The sequence below is a fragment of the Mixophyes fleayi genome, chromosome 4 (assembly GCF_038048845.1).
Source record: "Mixophyes fleayi isolate aMixFle1 chromosome 4, aMixFle1.hap1, whole genome shotgun sequence".
NCBI classification, from domain to species: domain Eukaryota; kingdom Metazoa; phylum Chordata; class Amphibia; order Anura; family Limnodynastidae; genus Mixophyes; species Mixophyes fleayi.
In genome coordinates this window covers 155010366-155034460 of record NC_134405.1, presented here as the reverse complement: position 1 = coordinate 155034460, position 24095 = coordinate 155010366, and the positions used below count along the sequence as shown (strand labels likewise).

Below are 24095 nucleotides of genomic sequence, written 5' to 3'. Positions count from 1 at the left end.
ATAAATTCTATCTTATGGGCAGATTTTCACCTTCTAGATGTATGCAATTGTGATAACCCAACACAAACAAATACTTGAAAGTAAAAAATTTAATGGTCTATTTAATATTGTTCTTGATTTAATAATAAACTCTAAGTGATGTATATTAATACTGCTGGCCTGGCACAGACCTGAACTAGACTTCACTGTGGCACAACATCCTAAAAGGATATCTTAATAGGCATGACACTTACAAAGGGAACTTTGAAAGGAATTTATTTTATCTTAATAAAAGGTCCAAAACGCGTTACACATTAGAAAAACACCAAATATAGTTTTTCTTGTTAAAATAATGTTCTCACTCAGCACAGCGGTGTCACAATTGAGCTGTGGGTAACTACTAGAGACCCGACATATTAGGCATATCTATAAAACAGAAATGCTGCCAATCAGTTATACAGACGTTTGTTTTGGCATTACTTGACCAGAACTGAATTATTCTGATGTACAATACATTGAAGATGAGAAGGCAAAGAAAATACAAAAAAAACCTCTTCACAAAGCATTATATTCCACACACTTTGAGGGATCGGTTGAAAAGTGCTTCTGGCAAATAGTCATTAACCTCTTCAACCCCTACAGGAAGAAAAAAAAATAGAAACATAAAATACTGAACAGGTACTGGAATATTTACAAAACATAACACTTTTACAAGACTAGACCTCATGTGATTACATTTATGGGTACAAAGAAACTGCAAACAAAATGACCCCAGGACATAAAGTGATTAGAGACAGCCATTTTGTTGGCTGAAGCAATATTTACAAAGTCCATCAGTTCTATAAGAGCCTCAGTGATGTCACCGATTTTCCTGTAAATGCATAGGCTGTATTGTCATGAATATTGCTTCATCTAATAAAATGGCTGCCTTCCCTCTGTATAGGTGGCTGGAACTGTTGGCCCTGACTAAACATGTCAAATCAGACCAACCGGTTTCTTTCCAGAAGATATTACACTTTCAAAAATTGTTCAGTACTTACAAGTACCAAAGCACTAATTGTACCTACTCTAAATCAGCAGTGGTCAGGAATTTAATCCTGTTAGAACTGTATGATACAGATACATATACAAAGATATGCTGGAAAGGACAGAGATATAGTAGCCTCAAAGACGCTACTGTGCCAAGCCTACCATGGCTACACCAACTGCATGACGCTAACTGAGGCAATAGCTTCTTTTACACTCTGCTTATTGAAAAAGTAGCGGCTTGGTCACTATGCCTCTATATAGAATAAGTTAAAAGCAATTTGTTTGAAGCATAATAATGAAAACACTGGTCTGTACCAATTATAAGCATGTACTTACATTAAGGAGAGTCAGAGTGGCCAGATAAAGCAACAGTATTACATTACTGTCATCTCTGGCAGAACAGCATGCTAAAGTGCTGCACTACTCCTGAATAGCTAGAGCTTACTCACGCATGGGGGGGGGGGGGGGGGGGATAATTTTACCACTAAACTCTGTACTCCAGCCACAGCTGGTATTTCTTCAAGCTAGAGCCACTAACGATACTCATTTCTGAAGAGTTTAATGACTAAACAATTAAACCAGGTTTACTCTAGTGGAACTTTTCATTGGCACTTTTGAAATGTGCTTGTTTTGGCACTGTATCTTAGCATGTGCTTGGAGTTTATTAAAATGGTAAATACCTAAAATGATTGGTTCTGGGGGTGGGAGGGGGAGCAGGGATTAGAAAATGACAAAAACACAACAGGCACACACACGTGTACTTTGTCATCTGTTCCTGACACAGGAATAAAATGCCAAGCATTGTTATTTGAAGAACAGAGTACATTGTTAGTGAAATAAAAATAGCATGACTATCTCCCCTGATACATTTTAACTAAAGCAACACTCAAAATACTACACAAAAATATTCTGGACTTGATTCATCAAGGGGCACCAGGGTGAAATGATATCCGTTAAAGACACCATTGTCGTTAAAGGGCTAATACACCTGAAATGCAAGTTATAAATAACTACTAACAACATTCAGCTATATGTGTTCAAGTTCACATACCTTAGCAGAACTTTATTTATCTGACATTGCATTTAGAATTGCTATGCGATCTGCAAACTATTTAAAGCTATCAGCCTTTTATTGGCTAAAGTTTTGTTACAGAGGCCACCTGAAGTGCTCTTCAATGGGATTATTGACAAGAAGTCTGCAGTGTGTAGGAAAAGATCCCTCCTCACAGTCCAACTTTACTGCTGGAACATTTACATATATATTTGTGAATGTTATTAATGGCTCTTTTATAGAAAACAAATTAAATTTAGGTTTACTGGCCTGTAATGATTAAAAGGCTGGGAGATCTCACTATCAGTTACCAACAAATCATGGCAAGCAACCTTTACATCACTGGTTTTACATCTTCTATTTCACAAGCCTCCCTACCAAGTGCTCTTGAATGGTACACTCGAATACATAGCAAAAATAAAAAAAAATGATAACGTGCGGTATAGCAAAAGCACAAAAAGCATGGTGCAAGTGCTGTTTGCGACATCATGCACCTAGTTTTGCACAAATTTGCACTATTTTTACAAAGCCATGGACATGTAGTCTGACATGGCAATGTATTCTTCTTACGGGATAAATGGAGGCATTTCTCGCCAAGTAAGGACTGGGCACACTAGCTATGAATCCCCATGTGTAGAAGGGCCAGATTACAATGACCTCAAGAAGAGGAGAAAGCATAATAAGGAGGAATGAGCATTCCCTGCTGTATAGACAGAAGCATAGCATACCCCAAGCCCATAACAGTTGACATGTACAGGTAGGAAAACAGGAAACAAGAGCCATCCTATACTTTCAAAAAGGAGCTTTTCACACCTGCTAGGTGCACCTCTAGAAGAAAGTGCAATTCTAGGCACAATTCCACCAACATTTACTCCAATTCATGTTTTTTTAATTTCTGTTTGGAAATAAATACCTCCACCACCAAACCACCCATTATATTATGCACATATGACACCACATAATAAGAGGTACACATAATGTGATACCAGTATGAGTAGCTATGACCAGTTTTTAGTCACAATAGTTTGAACTTGATCATAATCCACACAGAGCATGGGAGCCAAGAATAGCAGTTTGTCGCCACTCCTATGAGCCACATCCTTACTTGATTTAGCTAAAATAGTTGTTTTTACCGATAACCATTCTGTGAGTCCAATACACTTTTTTATTTTTTAAATGCAGATATGGGACCCCAAAATAGTGCTTTACGATTCCGCTTAAACTCCAAAACCCATACTTGACAACATTAACCTTGACACTTGGATTGTAGTCACAATGGGCATATACTTCAACAATACTTTAAGAGGCTAAATTAGATTTGTAAGCAGATTAAGAAACTTCTATTTTACCTGAATGTATTTCCTCTGTGTTTCGTCATTCAACACATGAGCCACATGCTTGGAAAAAATCTTTTCCCGTCCTGTACGAGCATGGATACCAACCATGGTGACACCAATAGGCCAGGGAGCATTGCCAATAGCCATCTGAAGATAGGCATCATTTGCCTGCAGAAGTGAAAAAAAACAACAACCGAAAACCTGGTAAATAAAGAGTATGTTTGGAGAGCAGAAATACAGCCATCTGCTGATCCCTCACTACAGTATTCTTCACACAATCAGATAGGCTCATCTCATCAGCTAGACCATTCTCTTCACTTCTACTTATGAACAGATACATACACCCTTCTACTGTTACAAAAACAATTACTATAACAGCCATAGAGCCGAGCTGTTCAGTTATAAAACTTCCTCATGCAAACTATTTTTCTTGGCATTTCTTCATAACAGTTACTACACAAACAGGTTCATTCATGCAGCCACAAAGCCCAGTCTTAATCTGATAATCTTTCACACAAAAAGAGTGTACAAGGTTTCCATAGGATATACATTCAAAATACACTGTCAAAATTTAGTTATTGCCCATACCAGATTTACGAAATTCACATATACATATAGCTATTTTAAAAACATGGAGACCTGTTGCTACCAAACAATGGATGTCGCCAATAAACACTTGTAAGCTGAACTGCGATTTTCTGATGATTTAGGCTGCTAACAGATTTACATTTAGCTACTTACAGTAATATTGACAAACACCAGATAACAGCTCTTTGTAAGGCCAGCCTGGCAATACCTCCTCTATTTTTCTACAGCAATCAGTACATTCTAACTGAACAGGCACACTGCATTTTTTGTAGGTCAGCTGTAGCATAAATCACTTCTAAAATGTGGCCCCATAGATAGAAGCAGGGTTTCAGTGATCTGACCAGACTCACAAGAACAATCACTCGCGACAGGGAGATTTTCAGGCAATGCTCTTATAATAATCCAGTAGTCCTTGTCCTTATTTCAGTGGTGGAACCAGTAACAATTTAATTCAGTTCCAAGCCACCTAATCCATGCTACCCAAAGGCTGAAAAAACTTCCTTGAAGTGAAAACCAATGATGTTCAGGTAAATCCCATCCACTCCACAATTAGGGTCATGAGAGTGAGACTCACGAGATCTCCTCAGTAAGGAGATCACTGAGCGCCGTGGAAGGACTACAGCGACAGTGCTCAGCAGCATTTATCGGGCCGGGGGCGCCCCCGCCCCGATCAATAATGCCGCTGAGCACTGTCAAGGGCCCCCTGGATACCCGAGGCCCCTGGGCTGTAGCCCAGTTAGACCTCGGGTTAATCCGGCCCTGTCCACAATAAAAATACCTTGTACAGAAGACTATACAAAGTAGGTATATTTTATATATTATACTAGGTATATAAAGTAGTTTAAACATTATCCACAAACACATAGCAAAATAATAACATGTGGTGTAGAAACAATATATTAAGAGGATATAGACATAGAAACAATTTGTTTTGTACAACAAATTCATAACTGCTGCAATATTCATTATACTAAATAACCACTGCCCAGGATAGGCTAGAATAGTAAGAGTTTTCCAATTCTATTTTTTGTCATAATCCCCACCCCAGAATGACACCCTCTAGAAAATGGCAATCTCTGCCGCTTTTCCACCCAATATTACACTTATGGAGAGAAGATGAAAGTACATTACTTACCTTCACATATTCTCTTTGTAACACAAATTTTATAATATCCGTTATCGACTCTTTAATGTCAGCAGGAAGATTCTGGGTAAAAAACAAAACAAAACAAAAGACGTGAGGTTTTATTTACAGACCATTCAGAAATTCATATAAAACCAAAGTAAAGTATAGGAAGTAATTGCACTGGCTATGAATAAAAGGCAGAAGGCTCGGTTAGCTGTGATGCCATTGTACAGGTAATCATAATGATAGTGAATATGAACACCTGAACCCTGGGTGTCTCCCCTTTGTGTCACTGTGCCAGAAAACATTTTGTTAATGATTTTACTAAGAGGAAAGTGCAATACATTGGTTTTGTAAACATATAAACCAGCAGAGATTCAAAACACGGAATGCACAGTTAAGTAAAAAAAATAAATACATCAAGTAATAAAACAAAATAATGTATAAGTATCAATAAATAAGCACTTCTCTTTGTATTGGGGTATTCATACTCACCCTTCTGTGTGTAAACAGAATTTGTAACATGTTGACCGTACACTCAATATACAGGAGTATGGATACAAACAGAAGTGTAGCTGGTACTCATTTGCTGATACTGTCTTATACACTATTTTGCTGCTTTATTACCATGAAAACATGTTTATATCCGCTGATAATTGTCTCACAGGTAAAATGATCAACAATGTGCCAGCTGCTCTTCAGCCAAACACCATCTTACAGTGGAAAGTACTATTCATTCCTTCTTCACGGATCATTTCATTTTGTACCTTAATAAACTTCATTCCTGTGGCTTTGGGATGGCACATACTGAAACTGAAAACCGTCCTAACCACAATTAACCTATGGCATCATATAGCAAAAGTTAACTTCTAGTGTGCTGAATTATTACCACCAGACAATACCTATACGGTAAAAATGCATACTGTATAAGCAGAGTGTATGTGGACTGTTTGGGTGGAGACTATAATGATCGGAATAGCAGATGAATTTGGAGTTTGATTTTCAGGTTACAAAATTGTGGTGTCAGCCAACATGAAAAGACACAAAAACAGGTAGTTAGAAAGAAAGAAAGGCTCACAATTGTCAAACAAGTCTTATTTAGTTTTGTGTCTCTTTTGCTGCCTTGTTATTAAAAGGATGTCATTTATGTCAAAATGGTGGAGTTAGAAATCAGAGAATTTCTTCTTCGTCAATAATGACACAACACCGTCTGTGGCCTTGTGCTGTCTGACCGATGACGTGGCTACTGAATGTGTGATCCTTCTGGCCAGGGTTTTCACACAAGGTGGTCAAGACGATGATTAATGTTAAAAAAAACTTCAGCTAATTAATATCGGGTATGGAAGTGGTGTGATGGTCGGTGTTCTCACACCTTTGACGCATGTTATCCTTTCTACAGGAGGGTTTTGACAAGGGCCTCAGACTCTCTTCCGTAAAGATGCAGATATCTGCATTATTTTCTTCCAGTGCAAGTTGGGGTTACTGCGAGATGTGCAGACCTTCCTGCAGGGTTTTTTCATGTTTAGTATATCCTGTAGAACCTTGGGACTTAATTTAATGCTCAGTGTGCTTACCAGAAGCAGGCTATCAAATGCTATGTGGACCATACAGTCTTAGTTTGTAAGACTGTTCATTCTATACGATTTACACAAGCGCAACTGACCAGTGTCTAAGCAATCTATTACTCGTTGGATAACATCCACCATTCGTGTGGCTTACACTGAGGCGTCTAGACCTGTACCGGTTGGAGTGAAGACTCATTCTATCAGGGCGATTTGCACTTTTTCGGTGGTGTGTCACAGTGCTTTGTCCGAAGAGTTATGCCGCGCTGCCATGTGGTCATCTGTCCGCACATTCTCATAATTTTACAAATTGCAGATTTTTGCATCCCAGCATGCAAGCTTTGGGCTCAAGGTCTTACGCGCAGCTCTTTCCTAGCGATCCTACTATTAGAGGCAGCTTTGGAATGTTCCTGCTGTCGCAGTGTCCCCCAATGGCATGAAAAAGATAAACATTTAACTTTTAATTTCATTAAATTAAGCTTTAGTGTGAGGGTCACAAGATGTAACGCTGCTAAGCAGACGTGTGAAGAAAGCTTCAACACTGCCGCCTGATATTTGCTAACAAATCTTGTATTTCAATGGGAGCACCAGAAAATATTGCTCCTCATTATTGATGAATGCGTGGACACCGCACAGGCAGCACGGATACATCTCACAAAATACTCAGAATCAGTCACAAAGCGACGACTGCGGTTTAATCCAATGAAACCTTCCCTGCTAATTCACCCTTACACATGCAGGCCACGGACAAGCTCCTCAAAATCCGAGCTCCAGCCTGTGGGCTTAGTACGGGCAATCAATTTTCAAGCAAAACGTAACAAAATAGTTCAGCTCCATGAAGACCCTCCACTTCTTATACACGATATGTACACATTGAGAATCAGCAACACTGAAGTGGAGGGCAGGGTTATTGTCCTGGAGGATCAGAGACATAGGCCTGCAAGTGATATGCAATCACTAAAAAGGTAGCAGGATGGCGTAGTGGTTAGCACTTCTGGCTTACAGCACTGGGGTCATGAGATCAAGTCCCGACCATGGCCTTATCTGTGAGGTGTTCTCCCCATGTTTGCGTAGGTTTCCTCCAGGTGCTCCGGTTTCCTCCCACACGCCAAAAACATACTAGTAGGTTAATTGGCCGTTAACAAATTGACCCTAGTCTGTGTGTCCTCCTGTTTGTGTGTGCATGTTAGGGAATTTAGACTGTAAGCTCCAATGGGGAGGGGACTGGTGTTAATGAGTTCTCTGTAAAGCCCTGCGGAATTAGTGGCGCTATATAAATAAAGGACGACAATGATGATGAAGGTACTCTACCCCATATCACATTACACAATGACTCGGAAAACCATTAATGTAGAAATAACATTTGAATGGTTGGCCTGCATGAAGGAGCTGAGGTGTAGAAACTGGAGCATCTCCTTAACTACTTCGATAGAATTATATACCTAACATAGGACCCTACAAAAGTCGGTACTAAAATTACAACCTGCATCTCACCCAGTCTTTTTCTGGATTCATCCAACTACAATGTCAATCCGTTCCGGATGGTAAAAAGAAGCTGATAAAATTGACCGATTTATAGGCTACGTCCTGCTAAACCAAAGATAATTTACAAAGACAAAATTGCTCCCTTTACCCCGCCCCCCCCCCCTCCCCCCTTTTTACAGTTAGTTGCATTAACATGGCATGTTCTACATGTAATAACAAGTAGTCATGTATTATTCCTTTGGTAGTATGGAGCTTTATAACACAAATACAGCTATTGTTCCTTAGGTATTATATGCATGGTGGCAATGGCGATAATGTATGCTTTCTACATATACCCCACAAATATTTATCAGCTAGGATGAAAGCATCTTCCAGTCGGGTGGCACTGGGGAATTAAGTACTATATACAGTTTAATTAGAGGTCTCTGGTTGATGCATACGAAGGACACTGGTACAATTATATTTAATAACCCTGTCATTTGATATTTTGATGGTTAAGGAAACATTGTTCAGAAATGCATCCTCTACCTATAACCTTGATTTAAGACCTTACTGCTACCTAAATGCTGAATGTGATAGGATGCATGGAAGGTGAAAGTATGCCGCCTACTGGTCTACACTTGTTAGTACACTATACCAAACTGAAAAGTTGGGAGACATATTTACCCAAGCTCACCCATGTCATTGCGCCACCTTGTGACACAATCCTGTCTTAAAAGCAGAATATTCCCCATGTCGCACTGTAGATCATTCACCCTTGACTGTAAATATACAACTAGATATCCCAGTTATAAACTTCTAAAATTTGGAGATTTTAACTACAATTGCTAAAATATCCACACATTGCAGACATATTAAAAGAAGATGATAAACAGGCCTTTTCAACATTAATGTAGATTCTGTCTCGGACCTTCTGGTATGGGACACCATATCCGATATTTACATATATCAAACACACAACCTTCTGTGCAAATCTACCCTTGACTATTACCGTCTGTGTCAATGATCAAAATGTTTATTTGCATAATATTTCTTTATGCAATAAAGAGTTATCTGATCTTTATTCTGCAGAACCCACTTTAAATATTACTTTATTTATTTGGAACGGGGCAAAACAGAGATTAAGCTACAAAACTCTTCAAAATCCGCTGGAGAGAAGCGGCCTAGTGCTACCTAATCTTACCCTTTAGGTCTTCACGGCACGTGTACCCATGGTTTCATAACTCAACCAGTTTGGATTGAAGCCTCAATAACTGGCACTCATGGAACTTTACTATCACCTGTTTTACAAATATTTAGGGGTACCAGACAAAACCAGCATCTTGAAAACTGCTGGAAGGGTACGGAGGGTGTCACACTGTATTGTACATGGCATACAACACTACTCACCAGCTACTCCTTTGATCACCCTGCACTATAAGTTAGTGCCACACATTTCTGGAAGTGTTAGCAAATCAGTTCCCTAGGTAATGTTCATTGAGAGGGCACCATATATTATTTTGAGCTACTGATGATAGATCATAATATTCCAAGACCTTTTCTCTCTTATATGAAATTACGTAATTTAAAATTACCAATTTAAATAGCCATAGCCTGAATGCTGTAACTTTTTCAAATAGAAACCCGTTTTGGAATCCCAGATTAAATTAACCTTATAACTACAGTGTATCACTGGCTTTCCCTTCCCTAAACTGCAGGAGGATCTAGGGTCTATAAACGATGAAGACTGGGAAGAAGTGTTAGAAAACCCCACATTACTTTTACACAGTATGCAATAAAAGCATCAATTTAACGTTCTAGTAGAACATCGCACCCACCCAGTTTCATACACGATCTACAGGTCATACATTGTGCACAGCACTACGATTGCTGAATCCACATAGAAATTAATGCAACGTTGTTTAGGTCTATATTCATAATGAAAACCATGTATGTTTTGATATGGTTACCTTCTTAATAAACAATATTCTGTGATGGGCACATACATAAGGATGGCCTAATGTAAATGTCAGAGTAATGTCTGACTGAGGTAATGTAAAAGAAGGAAGAGCAGAATGAAGCAGAGAAGTAGTAGGTATTGTTTAAAGACTGGGCATGAAACACTGTGAAGTGTATCACCACCCCAATCATGGATGGTAAGATATGTCCTAAAATGGACACTATAGTGAAAAATATGCTTATCTTAAAAAGAATAGTGATATCAGAGAGATGACAAAATATAATATTTCACAATTGTTATACATGTGATTAAGGCACTCGTGTTATATTCAAACATTACATATTAAAAATTAAATAAATAGCGACATCCATTTAAGAAAACAATATTACTATAATAAATATCCTCAATATGTTTTGTAGAAGTATTTTTCCTGAGCAGCAAAAGCACTAATCCTACTAGCATTTATTGAACTTTTTTTTTTTTTTTTTGCAAAAATGATTTTATTAAAGTTTTTCCTTTTGGTTACATGGAACAAACAAAAAATAAACAAACAGAAAAACATACATTGTAAATTACAAGGGAGAAGAGGGGGGGTGGGGGGGAGATCAAGGGGAGGGGTAGAGGGGGAGGCAATACACATCAATATGAATCAATAGCATGAAACAGTACCACTCTCAGCATTTTACAGATTTTACAAATCGTTTGAGCAACAACAAAGATAGTAGCCCTTTGATTTTACTGTGGGGAGTTACACAGGGTTCCCCCAAAGGCGGGCAGGGCTGAGGATTTGGCTACATATCGATTCCATTCAAACCATATGATGTGGGGACAGGAGGCAGAGGAAGAGTAAGGGACACACAACGTTTCCATGTAACAGCTTATCTGAACCTTAGAAATGATCTTGCCTACGGAAGGCAGCGTAGCTGATTTCCAGGCTTGGGCAATCACCGCCCGGGTAGCTATAAAAATGTGGCCTATGACATACTGATCCCCCAATAACACTTGTGGGGGGAAGAAATGTAAGAGAGCAACTTCTGGTGTACTAGGGATCGGAGTTCGAATAACTAATAAGATATTAAGGCATACACCTCTGACCAAAGGTCTCTGACCACTGGACAACTCCAAAAAACATGAAAAATATCCCCTATCTCTCCACATCCCCGCCAACAGGTCCTGGACTGGTCTGGCCATATCTTATGCAACCTATCGGGGGTCATGTAGAGTCTGTAAAGTAACTTATAAAGCATCTACGAGTGATTCAAACACCTCAACATCCTGTGGGCATTTTGGTATTGAACATTTTTTAGAACAAAGTGAAAACAGTCATTTACTTAAAAGGAAAGGTGTGGGAATGGACAATAATATATATATATATGGAAAGGAAATTTTATAACAGTAAGAACAGGTCTCACCTTTTTACGCAATTTTCTGAAGAGTGGTTTCAAGTAAGATTCCGTCTGTTTCTGAGTGGCACTCGCCAGTTTACCATGCACGCTGCGCTTCACATAATCTTCTCTCGCATTCAAATCTTTGGCCCAGACTCCTAAGAGAAACTAAAAAAACATTTCAGTTTACTCTACACAGCCACCTGGTGGACAAGTGGGAAAAAACCAAAATGTTTCCAAAAAAAACCAGGGTGTCAAGGAATGAGATTACACACATTTAAGACTAGTTGCAGTAGGTTGAAATTAATTGAGCACAGGAGTATTAAAAAGGACAATGCAGTCATATATAAAAATTATGTATGAACTAGTCTAAGGAAATGTAGATCGGTAAATGGAAGTGAGGAGGCACATATAGAAACTAGGAACTGGTATTTTAGCAGACAAAAACTATACTTCCTTTTAGAGAGAGTGCTGCTGGTTTCCTATTCTTTAAAATACAACTAAAACTCTGAAACCTGCTCATTTAAAATCCTAAGTACACCAAGCTGAAGTACATAAGGGGTGGTAAGGTTGGCTGTGGAGTGTGGAGATGAAGGAGAGCAGAGCACTTGCTTGGCTGTCATTACATCTGATGGTGAACAGCTCATGAAGCCTTTGATGCTCCCATCTCTTTTTCACACACACCTGCCCAAGCTTTTCCATCTAAAGTGTAGCTTGTACCACACTGCACGTTCCCTTGTCACACAGAAACGCATGCCACAAATGTAAAGTCAGACTGGCAATGTCAAGCAGACAGCTTTGAGCTACACTTACCTTCAGTACTTTATTAATGATGTCCATGTCTTTGTTGTCATCACCTTGTCCTAGACACTCGCCCAAAGCCTGTAACACAGACTTCTTTTAGGAAAAGTAATGCAGATTATTATATAGCAAACTTGGGGTATATGGGGAGGTAATTTTTGGGCTTTCAACAAAATGCTAACCATGCTGAAATAGTTAAATAGTGAAATTATTTCCAGCTGAGACACAGACTGCTTCCCATCGCATGATGTGGTTACAGCGCTATTCATTTCAAACACCTGTTGTAGCCATTCTGGACGTCATTCAAATCCCACTTTCCAGATGTTTATATAAAATCTGTACAGTTCTCTGCTGTGAGAAGCCGCTCCCTCCTAGAATAGCTTAAACCTTTCACCCTGAGCGGAAACTCTACAGAGGTTTGTTAAAATAAGTAAGATACCTTGATCTCACGTAATAGACAATAGAAGGCATGAGAAAACGTATTTTGCAAAATGTGTACCAGGTTTATAAATATTCTGCTTGTAACATGCAGGAAACCAACTGTCTCTTACTGCGCTCATTTGAACCTTGACCTCATCCTGGCACCACCAGTGTCACACAATTCGTGTAATATAACCCAGCAGTGCTATTTTGTGTTTGGGCAGCATTTTAGATTTATTTTTTCAGATAGAATGTCTCCATCAGGGGATTGTCAATTAAACAGCAACTTCCATGTCTCTATTCACAATTTACAACTTCAGGGAATCTTGTTAAACATAGCGCTTCTAGTATATGCAGGGCAATTTTAAAGTCTAAAAAACTTTTTGTGCTTTTTTGGTTTTAATAGAATCAGTATTTCAATTACTCCAAACTTCCCAGACCAAATGAAAGCCACACTCTAGGGGCACATTGTACCAGTACAAAGGGTTTCACAACGGCATTACCATAGTCAACAGCAATAGATACATCCATAGCGAGTATAAAAACATAGTAAATTAAATCGTCTTTCATTTCCGTTCCAGATATTGGGCGAGAAAGCTCAATAAAAAAATAATGTGTTCTGATATAATGTCTGGCAGTCAGTTTCCCCAGCAGCACTTTATGTCATTCCCGCCGTAGTCATCCACAGTATCACACCATAAAAGCACTTGACCAAAGAGAGCATCAATCTCAGGCCACAAACTTATTCAAGGGTCTAGAAGGAAACCGACTGAACAGAAGAGATGGCTTGCAGAACATTGTATCCTATATTTTTCACTATGTTTACTTTACAGAGAAAACTGCATTACCCAGAAAGAAATGAGCATTTATATTATATGCACGTATGTACCAGTGTGATGGCAGGTTATACACTTGGAGTATCAAGATACACACCTCAAGCTCCTCAATTGTGGTGTTTTCCTCATGAACTTTCAAATCATTCTGTGTGTCTTCTTCTGCTGGCTCCTGACCACCCACCAACTCATTGAGATACTGCTGGTCAATCTTATCCAGAGCGGCCTTCAGGTCATTTCTTAATCCCTGGCAGCCAAGAAAGACAAATACAAGTATATTTGTATGTATTACCTACAGACATAACTGGGCAGTGCTTCACTAAACAGAAGATAAAAACATTTTGGGATACCTTTGTCACACAATTTGATTTCTCGTGTTCAAAAACTTGGGGCCGGCTCAGTAGTGAGGTCAATTTAACAACTATAAAATTCTGCCTATAAATAACCTCTCATGTTTTTTTATTCCTTCCTCAAACTCCTCTATATAAACTGCTGTGATATAAAAAACAAAAATGATAGTGTAAAACATGGAGTGTACACAATAAGAAACTCAGATTTCTGTGTCTGTGGTAGAACATGCAAGCACAAAGGATTTAATTATTTACTAAACAAGTCCCTTCTCCGTCATGTGGAAAATAATTACATGGATCTATTACACCCTTGTTCAAAAAAATGGATTTTAATTAGGGCACTACCTGTGTGGAGTTTGTATGTTCTCGCCGTGTTCATGTGTTTCCTCTGTGTGCTGTTTCTTTGCACAGGCCAAAAACATACACGTAGATTGACTGGCTGTGGGTGAAATTCATCCTAGTAAGAGTGTTTGTGTGTATGGGTCAGAGAATTTAGACTGAGTGCCAATGTGGCAGGGAATGATGCGAATAATTAATCATGTTATATGTTGGCGCTAAAGAGAAAGGGGGAAAAAAGTATTTGTTTTTATTATCTTGCATGGAATATCCTTGCTCTGAAAAAAGTTGCCATCAAAATAAACTGTTAATACCACTGACATATGAATGTTTCTGTATGTTTTGTAATTCTACCTTTTTCTCTTCTCTCCTCTTGAGGGGAATACTATTACCATAACAATTATTTTTTACCAAGTACCTTGTTGACTTCTGGAGCAAGAATTTCTATCTTTCGTAAACGCTGAAATGTGTCGTAGTCCGTTTCTCCGAAAAGCCTGATCGGCTCACCTCTCTCTCTCAGTCTCCGTATGACCTAGAAGACAGTGACCGTTATTGTACGATTCAGCAGTGCCATTCAGCAAGGATACAACAATACAAAACAATTACGTACAGTAATAATATGTCAATACAATAATATTAGCATACAGCAAATACATGTAGCTAACATAATAAATATCACAATGCAACATACCATATACAGGCAACACTCACACACTATTAATAAAATCTAGATATCACACTGCAGGTTTATCTGTACGAGTCCCACCACCAGTCTGCTAGGTGGTTGCATTATTTTTGGTTAAGATTGTCAGCTACACATCTACAAAGTGTTAGTAACCGTACAGCTCACTCTTTTACCTAAGTTAAAGCATGGTTGTAAACACCGGTCTATGGTCGCAATTGACTACTTATAAACTGAAAATGGTTTGCAGATTTTAAAAGATAACTTGGTTTGGTTTGGGAAGGATGTATTTTGGAACTATTTCACAAAACAGAAGTATTGAGGTAACCTTCACTCCACACCAGTAAGAAAAAAAAATCTTCAATTACCAGTACAAGTATTTACGTATTTTTTTCCTACTAAGTGGACAGTTGTCAAAAAAACATAACTTTTCCTCACACAAGTGCTGAGTAAAGCAGTCAGTTATACAGTTTGACATGTTAAAGCTATGATGTGCAACCTGACACCATTCAAGGGCCGCATGTGTGGCCCTCTAACCTTCAAAAGAGCCGGACATTACCCTTAATCTCAGAACAAGAGCTAAAACCGCAGGTTAAGCTCAGCGGGGAACAAAGCAAAGAATAAGAGCTGGGGCAGAAGGCATAAAGCAGGGAAAAGCTGTGGGCCACAGGTGAAGGCTTGGTGGCCGTATACAGCACTCGGGCCACCAGTTGCCCGTTACTACTGCGTTAAAGTGCCCTAGATGAAAGTGTGATGCTACCTGCTAGAAATGCAGCCAAGAGTAATAACTGAAACTTTAATTTCACATTTTTAAAATAGGTCAGTCCAGAATAGCAAGACATGCAGTACAATCAAAATACAGTGGTTGGTTAACCCTGGCCTTACACGTCCATCATATACCGTATATCATTATACACAGAAGGCCTCATTTACAGTTAGGAGCAAAGCTGGAGGTGGGAGGGGGTATGTCCTAGCGCAACTAAAAATAAATCTGCCCAGTATATGCATGTTACACGTAAAAGCAGCCAGTATTTTACCTGCATGGAAAACAATAAATGTATTTGTACCCCTTGCATTGCAACATGGTTCGTTCAGCAGCAAATTTCCAGCTTTTTTCCTTTGCTCCCAACTGTAAATGTGTCTCAGAGCTCCATCACTTTATCAGTGTTCCTGTGCACTCATATGTAGACTGAAGCTGCCCCAGATGGAAGATGATTGTATGTATTTATCATTTTACATATGACAGCACATTTATCCATTCAAAATGTTTATGTGCTTATTAACTATATGGAAATAATTTAAATATCCTTGACACACAAAAGCATTGTATTTATTTCTGTGCTAAAATTCACACATTACTGTGCTTTAATTTAATGACAAGAGTGGATCATGTAACAAACTGTGAAAAAAAAATGTTGGTTGGCATAATTCAACGAAGCCCCAGAAAAGTTACCATAATGTTGATTCCATCTGCTTTGGTTTGAAATATATAATGGCAAGCACATTCTTCATACATTAGAGGCAGTTTAATAGGTGGCTGAATCTTTATTCCATGATTTCACTTTATAATTTATAGAGGGTATGTTGTGCCAAAAAGTAAAGGACTTTTAAATCGCACAAATGTCAATTTCAGGCCTTTTTATTTCCATTTTATTTTTTAAAACTCTTGACAGTGACATAAACAAATTAAAAAACGAATGTTGATCGAACCTTAACTGTTGGTTACAATTCAGGAATTCAGAATAGTAATGGATTGAGGTTTATTAGTATTCAACGTGATTAAGGTCAGATCTGGAAGGCTTACTCTTATTAATATAGTAGACCTATCATTAGGACAAAAAACAAAATTACTACAGTGCTGGTAGAAAAGTGGTTGTATGAGGCCAATTCCAGATACAATTCTCCAGTGTGAATTATAAACCCTACAGAGAGTAATACGGTAATATACTACCCATATTGATCTGTAAAAAGTGTAATAACGTTTGATATCAGCAGAATTACTGAAAGTTTAATGATGTATTTGACTTTTTTTTGCACAGAAATCCCATTCAATCCAAACATGTAATTTTACACTGAACTTAATTGACTTCAGTGCTATATTCTGCCATTAGTTACAAGTGAGCAAATGACCTGGAAATGTATTGACCACTAAGAGCTCTTATACTAAACTGATGTATACTAAGGTTTTAGGAAATTCTGAATCTCGTTAAAAGAGACTTTTCCAGAGTTAAGAGGACTTCAACCATTTCAACAATAACATTGTAGTTACTTTGTTGAGAGCCATTGCTAGCTTCTTAGCAGAACCACAATGCAAATAGAGATATTGGTTTGCCTGTGCCAGGCTTAATTACCAAAAGCAATAGAGTAGATCTGAATGCCCAGATAATATATTCAAATGTAAATCCTCACATATCAGGCATCTGGAAACTGGCCAAAGGTGTACAGGCTGCTTTCACACACTCCAAACAGTAACATTTCTATGAGTATAATTTAAGACAATTTAAAAACGTCGATGAATATCACATAGCGGAAGCTAGAAAGTCTTCAAAATTCTCAAGCCACTATCAATTTGAATACTGCTATGTGTGGGAGAATTTTGGGGAACTTTACTGTAATTGTCACTGCTACCTTCACAATAGTTACGCTCCATAATTGGTTCAGTGTGGCTCTGAGGTATAGAAATTGACAGTCAACGATAAGATTACAAATTACATAGTCAATAGCGATGTGAAGTATGTATTAGAAAGATATCAGTCATTAGCGCATTACCCATCCAAGCTTTGCTAGAAGTTTAAAGTGAAGGATTGGTAATGGTGACTCCACCACACATTGTAATACTGTTGGTCACAGAAGAAAACCGTTTGGTGCCAAAATGACCGTAAAAACAATAGGATCATTATTAGGCATGAGTGAAGCTCATGGCCAGAACTAACCAATTAACTGTCCTGAGAAGAGAAGTATTTAAGTATTTACTGCAGTTAACAGTATCAGTTTACCTTTTCTCTAACCTTTAGCCTTCAAATTGTTTTATCTATTCATAAGATTTGTGTTTGTACTTGTCCAGAATGGAGGCTGCCATAATGATTTCTTTAAGGGTTTTTTTTTCAAATATACCTGGCTTGTAGTGTTTTGTGCATGCATTTGGTTTAACACACTAGAGCGGCTGTTCCCAAACTGTGCGCTGCGGCTCCCAGGGGTACCGCGGCGCTGTCTCTGGGGTGCCGCGGGCCAGTCCTAGAAAAAAGAAAGCAAACAGAAACTTACCAATCCGCCGGGCGCTGGGACCCAGCAGACTCCTCTCTCCCGCAGCTGTCACTGAATGACGTCAGTAACAAGCTGCGGGAGAGAGGAGGCTGCTGGGTCCCGGCGTCCAGCGGATTGGTAAGTTTCTGTTTGCTTTCTTTTTTCTAGGGCTGGCGCGTGGCAGAGGAGGGGGACAGCGTGGCAGAGGAGGGGGACAGCGTGGCAGAGGAGGGGGACAGCGTGGCAGAGGAGGGGGACAGCGTGGCAGAGAGCAGAGGAGGGGGACAGCGTGACAGAGAGCAGAGGAGGGGGACAGCGTGACAGAGAGCAGAGGAGGGGGACAGCGTGTCAGAGGAGGGGACAGCGTGACAGAGGGGGCACCGTGAGAGAGGGCAGTGTGCCTGGATGCAGAGGGGGCAGAGTGCCTGGATGCTGAGGGGGCAGAGTGCCTGGATGCAGAGGGGGCAGAGTGCCTGGATGCAGAGGGGGCAGAGTGCCTGGATGCAGAGGGGGCAGAGTGCCTGGATGCAGAGGGGGCAGAGTGCCTGGATGCAGAGGGGCATTTTTGCATACAACTAAATAAGTATTTCTGTCGTGACCTAAATACTTATTACAATTTTTTGACCCAACTACTTCTAAAACAGGACTGCTCAGTAATTATTTTGGAGGGGTGCCTTGAAAAAATTTGGAGACTCTAAGGGTGCCGCGAACTGCAAAAGTTTGGGAACCACTGCACTAGAGGATAATTGATCCAGATTCCAGAGCACCTCTTCCATTCAAGTACTAGTGCATGCTAATATCCATTGCACTGTCTTCAAACAACAGATACCTCCCTGACAGTAAAGATAAGGGGTTAAAGTTATTAAGAAGGACAAAGCATAAAAAAATGGAGTAACTTTGCACTGGGCAAAACCATGTTGCAAATAGTGTACAAATAAAGCTATCAAGTATTTGTGTGTTAGATGAAAAAAGAGCCAGTATTTAACTTATCTGCAAAATAATAAACTTATTTGCACCCCTTGGATTGTAACATGGTTTGTGCAGGAGAATATTTGCTCTTTTTTTTGCCTTGCTTTCCTTAATGACTCAGGCCCAAGATCTGTAGTTATATGAATGTATGGATCCTTCAACCTACGATGTTATTGAAACGTAAATAATCACCAGTGAAACAATATGGACCAAAAGTGCAACAGCTGCCATCTAAATAATTCACATACGTCTATGTGCAAAGGGAAATCATGAACAATATATATATATATATATATATATATATATATATATATATATATATATATATATATATATATATATTATATATTTATTGAATGGGCACACTTCCAGTTTCATATTTGCATATTGATTAAAATGCATCTTAAAGCTACTCGTAAAAACGAACGCATCTCAAAAGGATGCAGCCCTTACATTACTCCCCTTGCACATGAATGCCAATGAACCACCTCTTCCAGCCCATGGAGTCGCAAGTCTCCGATACGTAGAGCTGAAACTCCTGCCGAAAGTTGTGTGCGTAAGCAGTGTAACACAACTATGAAGCTGGCCAGAAAGTAGTGCACTTGATCAGCATAAATGAACCTTTTAATGGATACATTTTAGAACATAAGATGCACTTACGCATGACAAGTGGTAGAGAACAAGTACAACAATAATACTTGTTCCACAATGCAGATCAAAGAATGGATCATGTTAACTGCTTCCAAGTGTTCCCAATACATGTTTCAGGATCTCCTCTTCAACGGACAATACAGAATACCCTGCTCTCCTCTATGAAAAGCTATCTACCCTCTCCCAGTGTGTCGGTGCAATTTAGGGAACAATTCCCCTAGGGGGTGAAGCTGGTTAACAGCTTGACTGGAACAAAGCTTATTTGTGCTCACCACCTCCTGGCTGTAAAACAACTAGCTATAATGTATAGAGAAATATAATTAGACGTATGATTTAAAAAGTCTGTTTTCATAGGCTTGCCTCTGCATAGGGACTATATTAAGTCATTGTCAAATGTTACTTGAGGCTCGAAATCAAGTAATCAGCAAAAAAATTACAGTGCAAAGAAAAAATCAGGCAGGTGCTGAGCAAAACTGTGAAAATCAAGCAAAAACTAGTCACAAATTTTGATCATGTTATAAAGGAAATGAACATTGCTATATTTCCTACAGGGCAATATGAATACCAAAGCACTCATTCTTTTGACGTAAGTTTAGGAAACTCACCTCCTGCCTGGACAAAGTCATAGGCAATTTCTCCTCTGCCAGCTCTAACTCCAACACGGGGTTGCTCGATGATGAAGGCATCTCTTCCTCTTCTGGCTTCTGCACCTAATGGTTAAAAAAGTGAATATATCAGTGTAAATAAGAAGAAAAGGAATACCATTCCTAATGCTAAAACGACAAAGCAACTTGTGCAGAGTTGAAAACACAAACCTTACATTTCCCTTAGAGAACCTTGCGTATATTATGTATCACAAGTCAACGACAACATGATGGTACTGAAAGGTAATAGTGCTACTGTAACACAAATCTCTTTGGTCAGTTTAGATAATATTTTAAAAAAATGGTATCGCTTCTTCTCACACCCCATGCAACACAATGTATAGAATATTCTAATGCATTGCCAAAATAGATTTTGTGTGTGTGATTATTAAATCAATTGATAAAAAAATAATTAGAGTAATGTTCTAAAATTTACTAAAATGAGCATGAAGGAAAACAAATGTCACACAATTTAGCAAAGAAAGTATAATCTTGAAGACTCCAAGACTCCCTGGAGCGGTTAAACGCTACTGCACCCCACAAAATGAGCATTTCTCACAACATGTGTTTACTATTAATAGTCAGTCACCAATATTAAGGTGAACATCCATTGCAAAATGATCAAAAGACTATTATCTATGTTCAAACCCACAGATGCTGCCAATTCAATAATTAAAAAACAAATTCTGTTCAGTTTAGTATAATCTATATATGTTGTCTATGCTCTCTCCTAAGAGAAGGCAGTACATTAAATCTCCGATTTCATTAGGCACAATGTAAATAACTATCTAATATTTATATTTAAAAAGTATATTCTCTTAGGCGACCGAGTGTTTCTGATTGCCACATTATCCACTGAACAACTGAACAAGGCAGACTTTGGTAATGTTGAATAGCGATGTAACTACCTAATACACCACGTAGGCTGCATACATCTAACTCTGTGCCAGGGTTTCCTAGTTCAATAAAAAAATATGAAGGCATTTTGTGCATATCTTTTCTAGCATATCATAATTGCCAACTGTCCCTATTTTTTAGAGTTATTCTGTTTAATTATATTTAATATTTACCAAAGAAATAACAGTAGACTCATTCAGTGACCATGTTAGGATAGTGATAGTAGTGAACACAGCAGTGTGCAACGGGCTTAGATTCACACACTCAACAGGAAATTATTTGAAAATGTTGCCAACTATGTGATTTTGTGCTATTTGAGCACTCGACCCTGTTGTCCTGAGATCGCATCATTACCCTCACTGTGCCAAAATATCTCTTCAATGTTTATTTTCAAAAATGAGTAATTAATATAAAGTTAAGTTACCTGAAAATAAATTGCAATGCATTTGGAAGCACGGGGTCTTAAGCAGTAAAAAAAAATGATAGAAGAGCAAATGAATACCAAAGTGATATAATTCTTTTATTGCCCTATTTAAATGTAATGGCATCATAGCAATATATGACATCTGGATTGGGGCTTCATGGATCTCATTGTCATATTTAATATTAATTAAGCTGAACATGCATATTAACGCTCTCCTCTGAGACCTCCTAACAGACATACAAAGTGAAGTGAGAACAAGGATATGAAAAAAAGCCTTAAATGACAGAATGTTTGACACCGATAAACAGCTGTATAGTGTATGATATAAAGAAAAATGTCACCTCGATATTACGCTCCTGTCTACGGTTAACCACAATTTTAAGTATTTTAATTCATACAAGATCCAGCCTTCAGGAACTAGGCCAGATTACTTTCCGCTTTAATGAAGCCTGTTACTGCAGCCAGAAGCAGCCACTCTCCAACCAAGTTTCCCTAAATAATAATTAAGAATCCAATCAATTTTGAGTGGATTATTATCGAGCATCATGTTTGTGCTGGGGCCACACACACTATTATCAAGGTTAATTACCGCAAGTACTATTACCATTGCAAACTTAATATATGCAGACTATACATGGTGCACGCTACTTTCTACTTATATGCCATGCTTTCAGAGATTCTGGTGGCCCGAAATGACTATGTATAATCTCCTGAGCAAACCTAATGAAATCCTCAAAACATTGTTGCCTGTGGATCTCGAAGAGAGGGTGCAAGAGAACAGAGAAGGGCTTGAGAAGAAAAATGATAAAGAACTAAAATTACTTTAATGATTGCTGCTAATAAACATAACATTTTTATAATCTTTAAATTCAGTATCTTACAGAAACAGTGGGAAATCCACTTTAGAATACACATTAAGCCATTACATGCTCAGCATCTTAAGCCTAATGACAGCACACTAGTGACAGCAGTCATTTTCAAAATGATTTTCTTAAAAAAAAAAAAAATACTAGATATAAAGACTAGAAACCATTTGGAAAATGTGTCAGTAAGTAAAACATGCAATCCTGTTCTCTTAAGCATTCCAACCTTTCGTGATGGAGTCTCATTTATAGGCTAATAGTTGTAATAGATCGAACAAAGAGAAAGTATTAGATTAAAAAAGGGTCACATGAAATCAAAACGGAAAGTGGGAGGATGAGACAAAGGTAAATTCAGTACCTTGCACCCACATCTTTCAAGGTAAGCTTCCTTCTCTTTTTCAGCAAGTTCACTGCGTTTAAAATACTTCTTACTTTCCTGAAATAGTAAAACATATTAGTTTAAAACATTTAACAGTTCATATACGTTTAGGAAGCAGACATATTCTTAGACCCCTAAGTTTCAGCAACATAGTTTAATTACCACTTTAAATTTAGCTCTTGTAGCAATATAGAATACCAATGAACAAATGATTTTACATACTTATTGCATTCTCCACAGATATGTATATATTATAATGTATTACTATTGTTTTGAAAAAAAAACATTATCTTAAAGCTGCATTACCACCTAGGAAAATATTTTAACTGCTATCTAATATTTATGTTTTGACAGTTCTGTACTACAGAACTGGGAGAGCCCCAGGAAAATGTCATCGTGTAGCATAAAGGGCTCTAGATAGAGACAGAGCACCGTAGGAAAGTTGGTTCCTTTGTGATAAAGCAGTTTTAAACATCTCTAGTTCCAAAGCTTATATTTTGCAGAAAGCTTAGGCAACTTATAGCTCTTCAGTTGTTGAGAGTTACTAGATCCAGCATGTCCTGATGACCAATTACTGTCTAATTACACTGGGACTACGGATTTAAAGTGTATTATTACTAAAACAGAAACATGTTACTTACAATGCTCAACCCTAGTCAAACATGAATAGATTCAAGGGAATAAAACAATTATTGATGTGATACTTAAAGAGTTTTAAATATGGACCATATAAATGTCACACACTTTATTTAATAAAGTTAACAGAGAAGGCAATCACTGCCAGAGTGTGCTATAAGTTACACTGTACCCTATGAGGACGGTGTGGACGCTGGTAGTACTAGGTTACGGGAATTATCAGCTTCCCGGGAAATAACTAACACATACTCACCCCGACCAGCTCCTTCTCCTCCAGCTGCTTCCTCTTCCTCGCTATCTCCGCTTTCAAGATATCCATAACTATCACTAGCTCTCAGTGCCCCGCTGCAGCTCGGCCCATAGCCGTGTGCTTCCTGTTTACAGAAGAAAGGGCCGGCTGTGTGACCCAAATCTCACTCCGTCCTTCCGGGTCCTCGCACCACTAGGGAACCTGTTGCTATGGTTCCCGAGGAGCGTCATAGGCTG

General features: G+C 38.6%; 1 protein-coding gene across 1 annotated transcript; it reads right to left on the bottom strand.

The window, feature by feature from the left end:
- Window positions 1–233: 233 nt before the first annotated feature.
- Window positions 234–24029, bottom strand: PRPF18 (pre-mRNA processing factor 18). Its single transcript, XM_075208664.1, has 10 exons — window positions 23863–24029; window positions 22953–23030; window positions 20372–20476; window positions 14640–14753; window positions 13636–13782; window positions 12295–12363; window positions 11509–11649; window positions 5120–5191; window positions 3409–3564; window positions 234–615 (listed from the first exon to the last, which is right to left on the bottom strand). Exons 1-10 carry the CDS (start codon window positions 23926–23928, stop codon window positions 535–537), a joined length of 1029 nt encoding a protein of 342 aa, XP_075064765.1. The 5' UTR covers window positions 23929–24029; the 3' UTR covers window positions 234–534.
- Window positions 24030–24095: the final 66 nt, after the last annotated feature.

What these genes read in the sequence shown, in the direction of transcription:
- PRPF18 (XM_075208664.1), bottom strand. Translation starts at nt 23,928, where the DNA reads ATGGATATCTTGAAAGCGGAGATAGCGAGGAAGAGGAAGCAGCTGGAG. An exon ending in TCATTAATAAAGTACTGAAG is followed by an intron (nt 11,650 to 12,294) that starts GTAAGTGTAGCT and finishes ATGTTTTTTTAG; the next exon opens with TTTCTCTTAGGAGTCTGGGC. An exon ending in TCAGAAAATTGCGTAAAAAG is followed by an intron (nt 5,192 to 11,508) that starts GTGAGACCTGTT and finishes TTTTTTACCCAG; the next exon opens with AATCTTCCTGCTGACATTAA.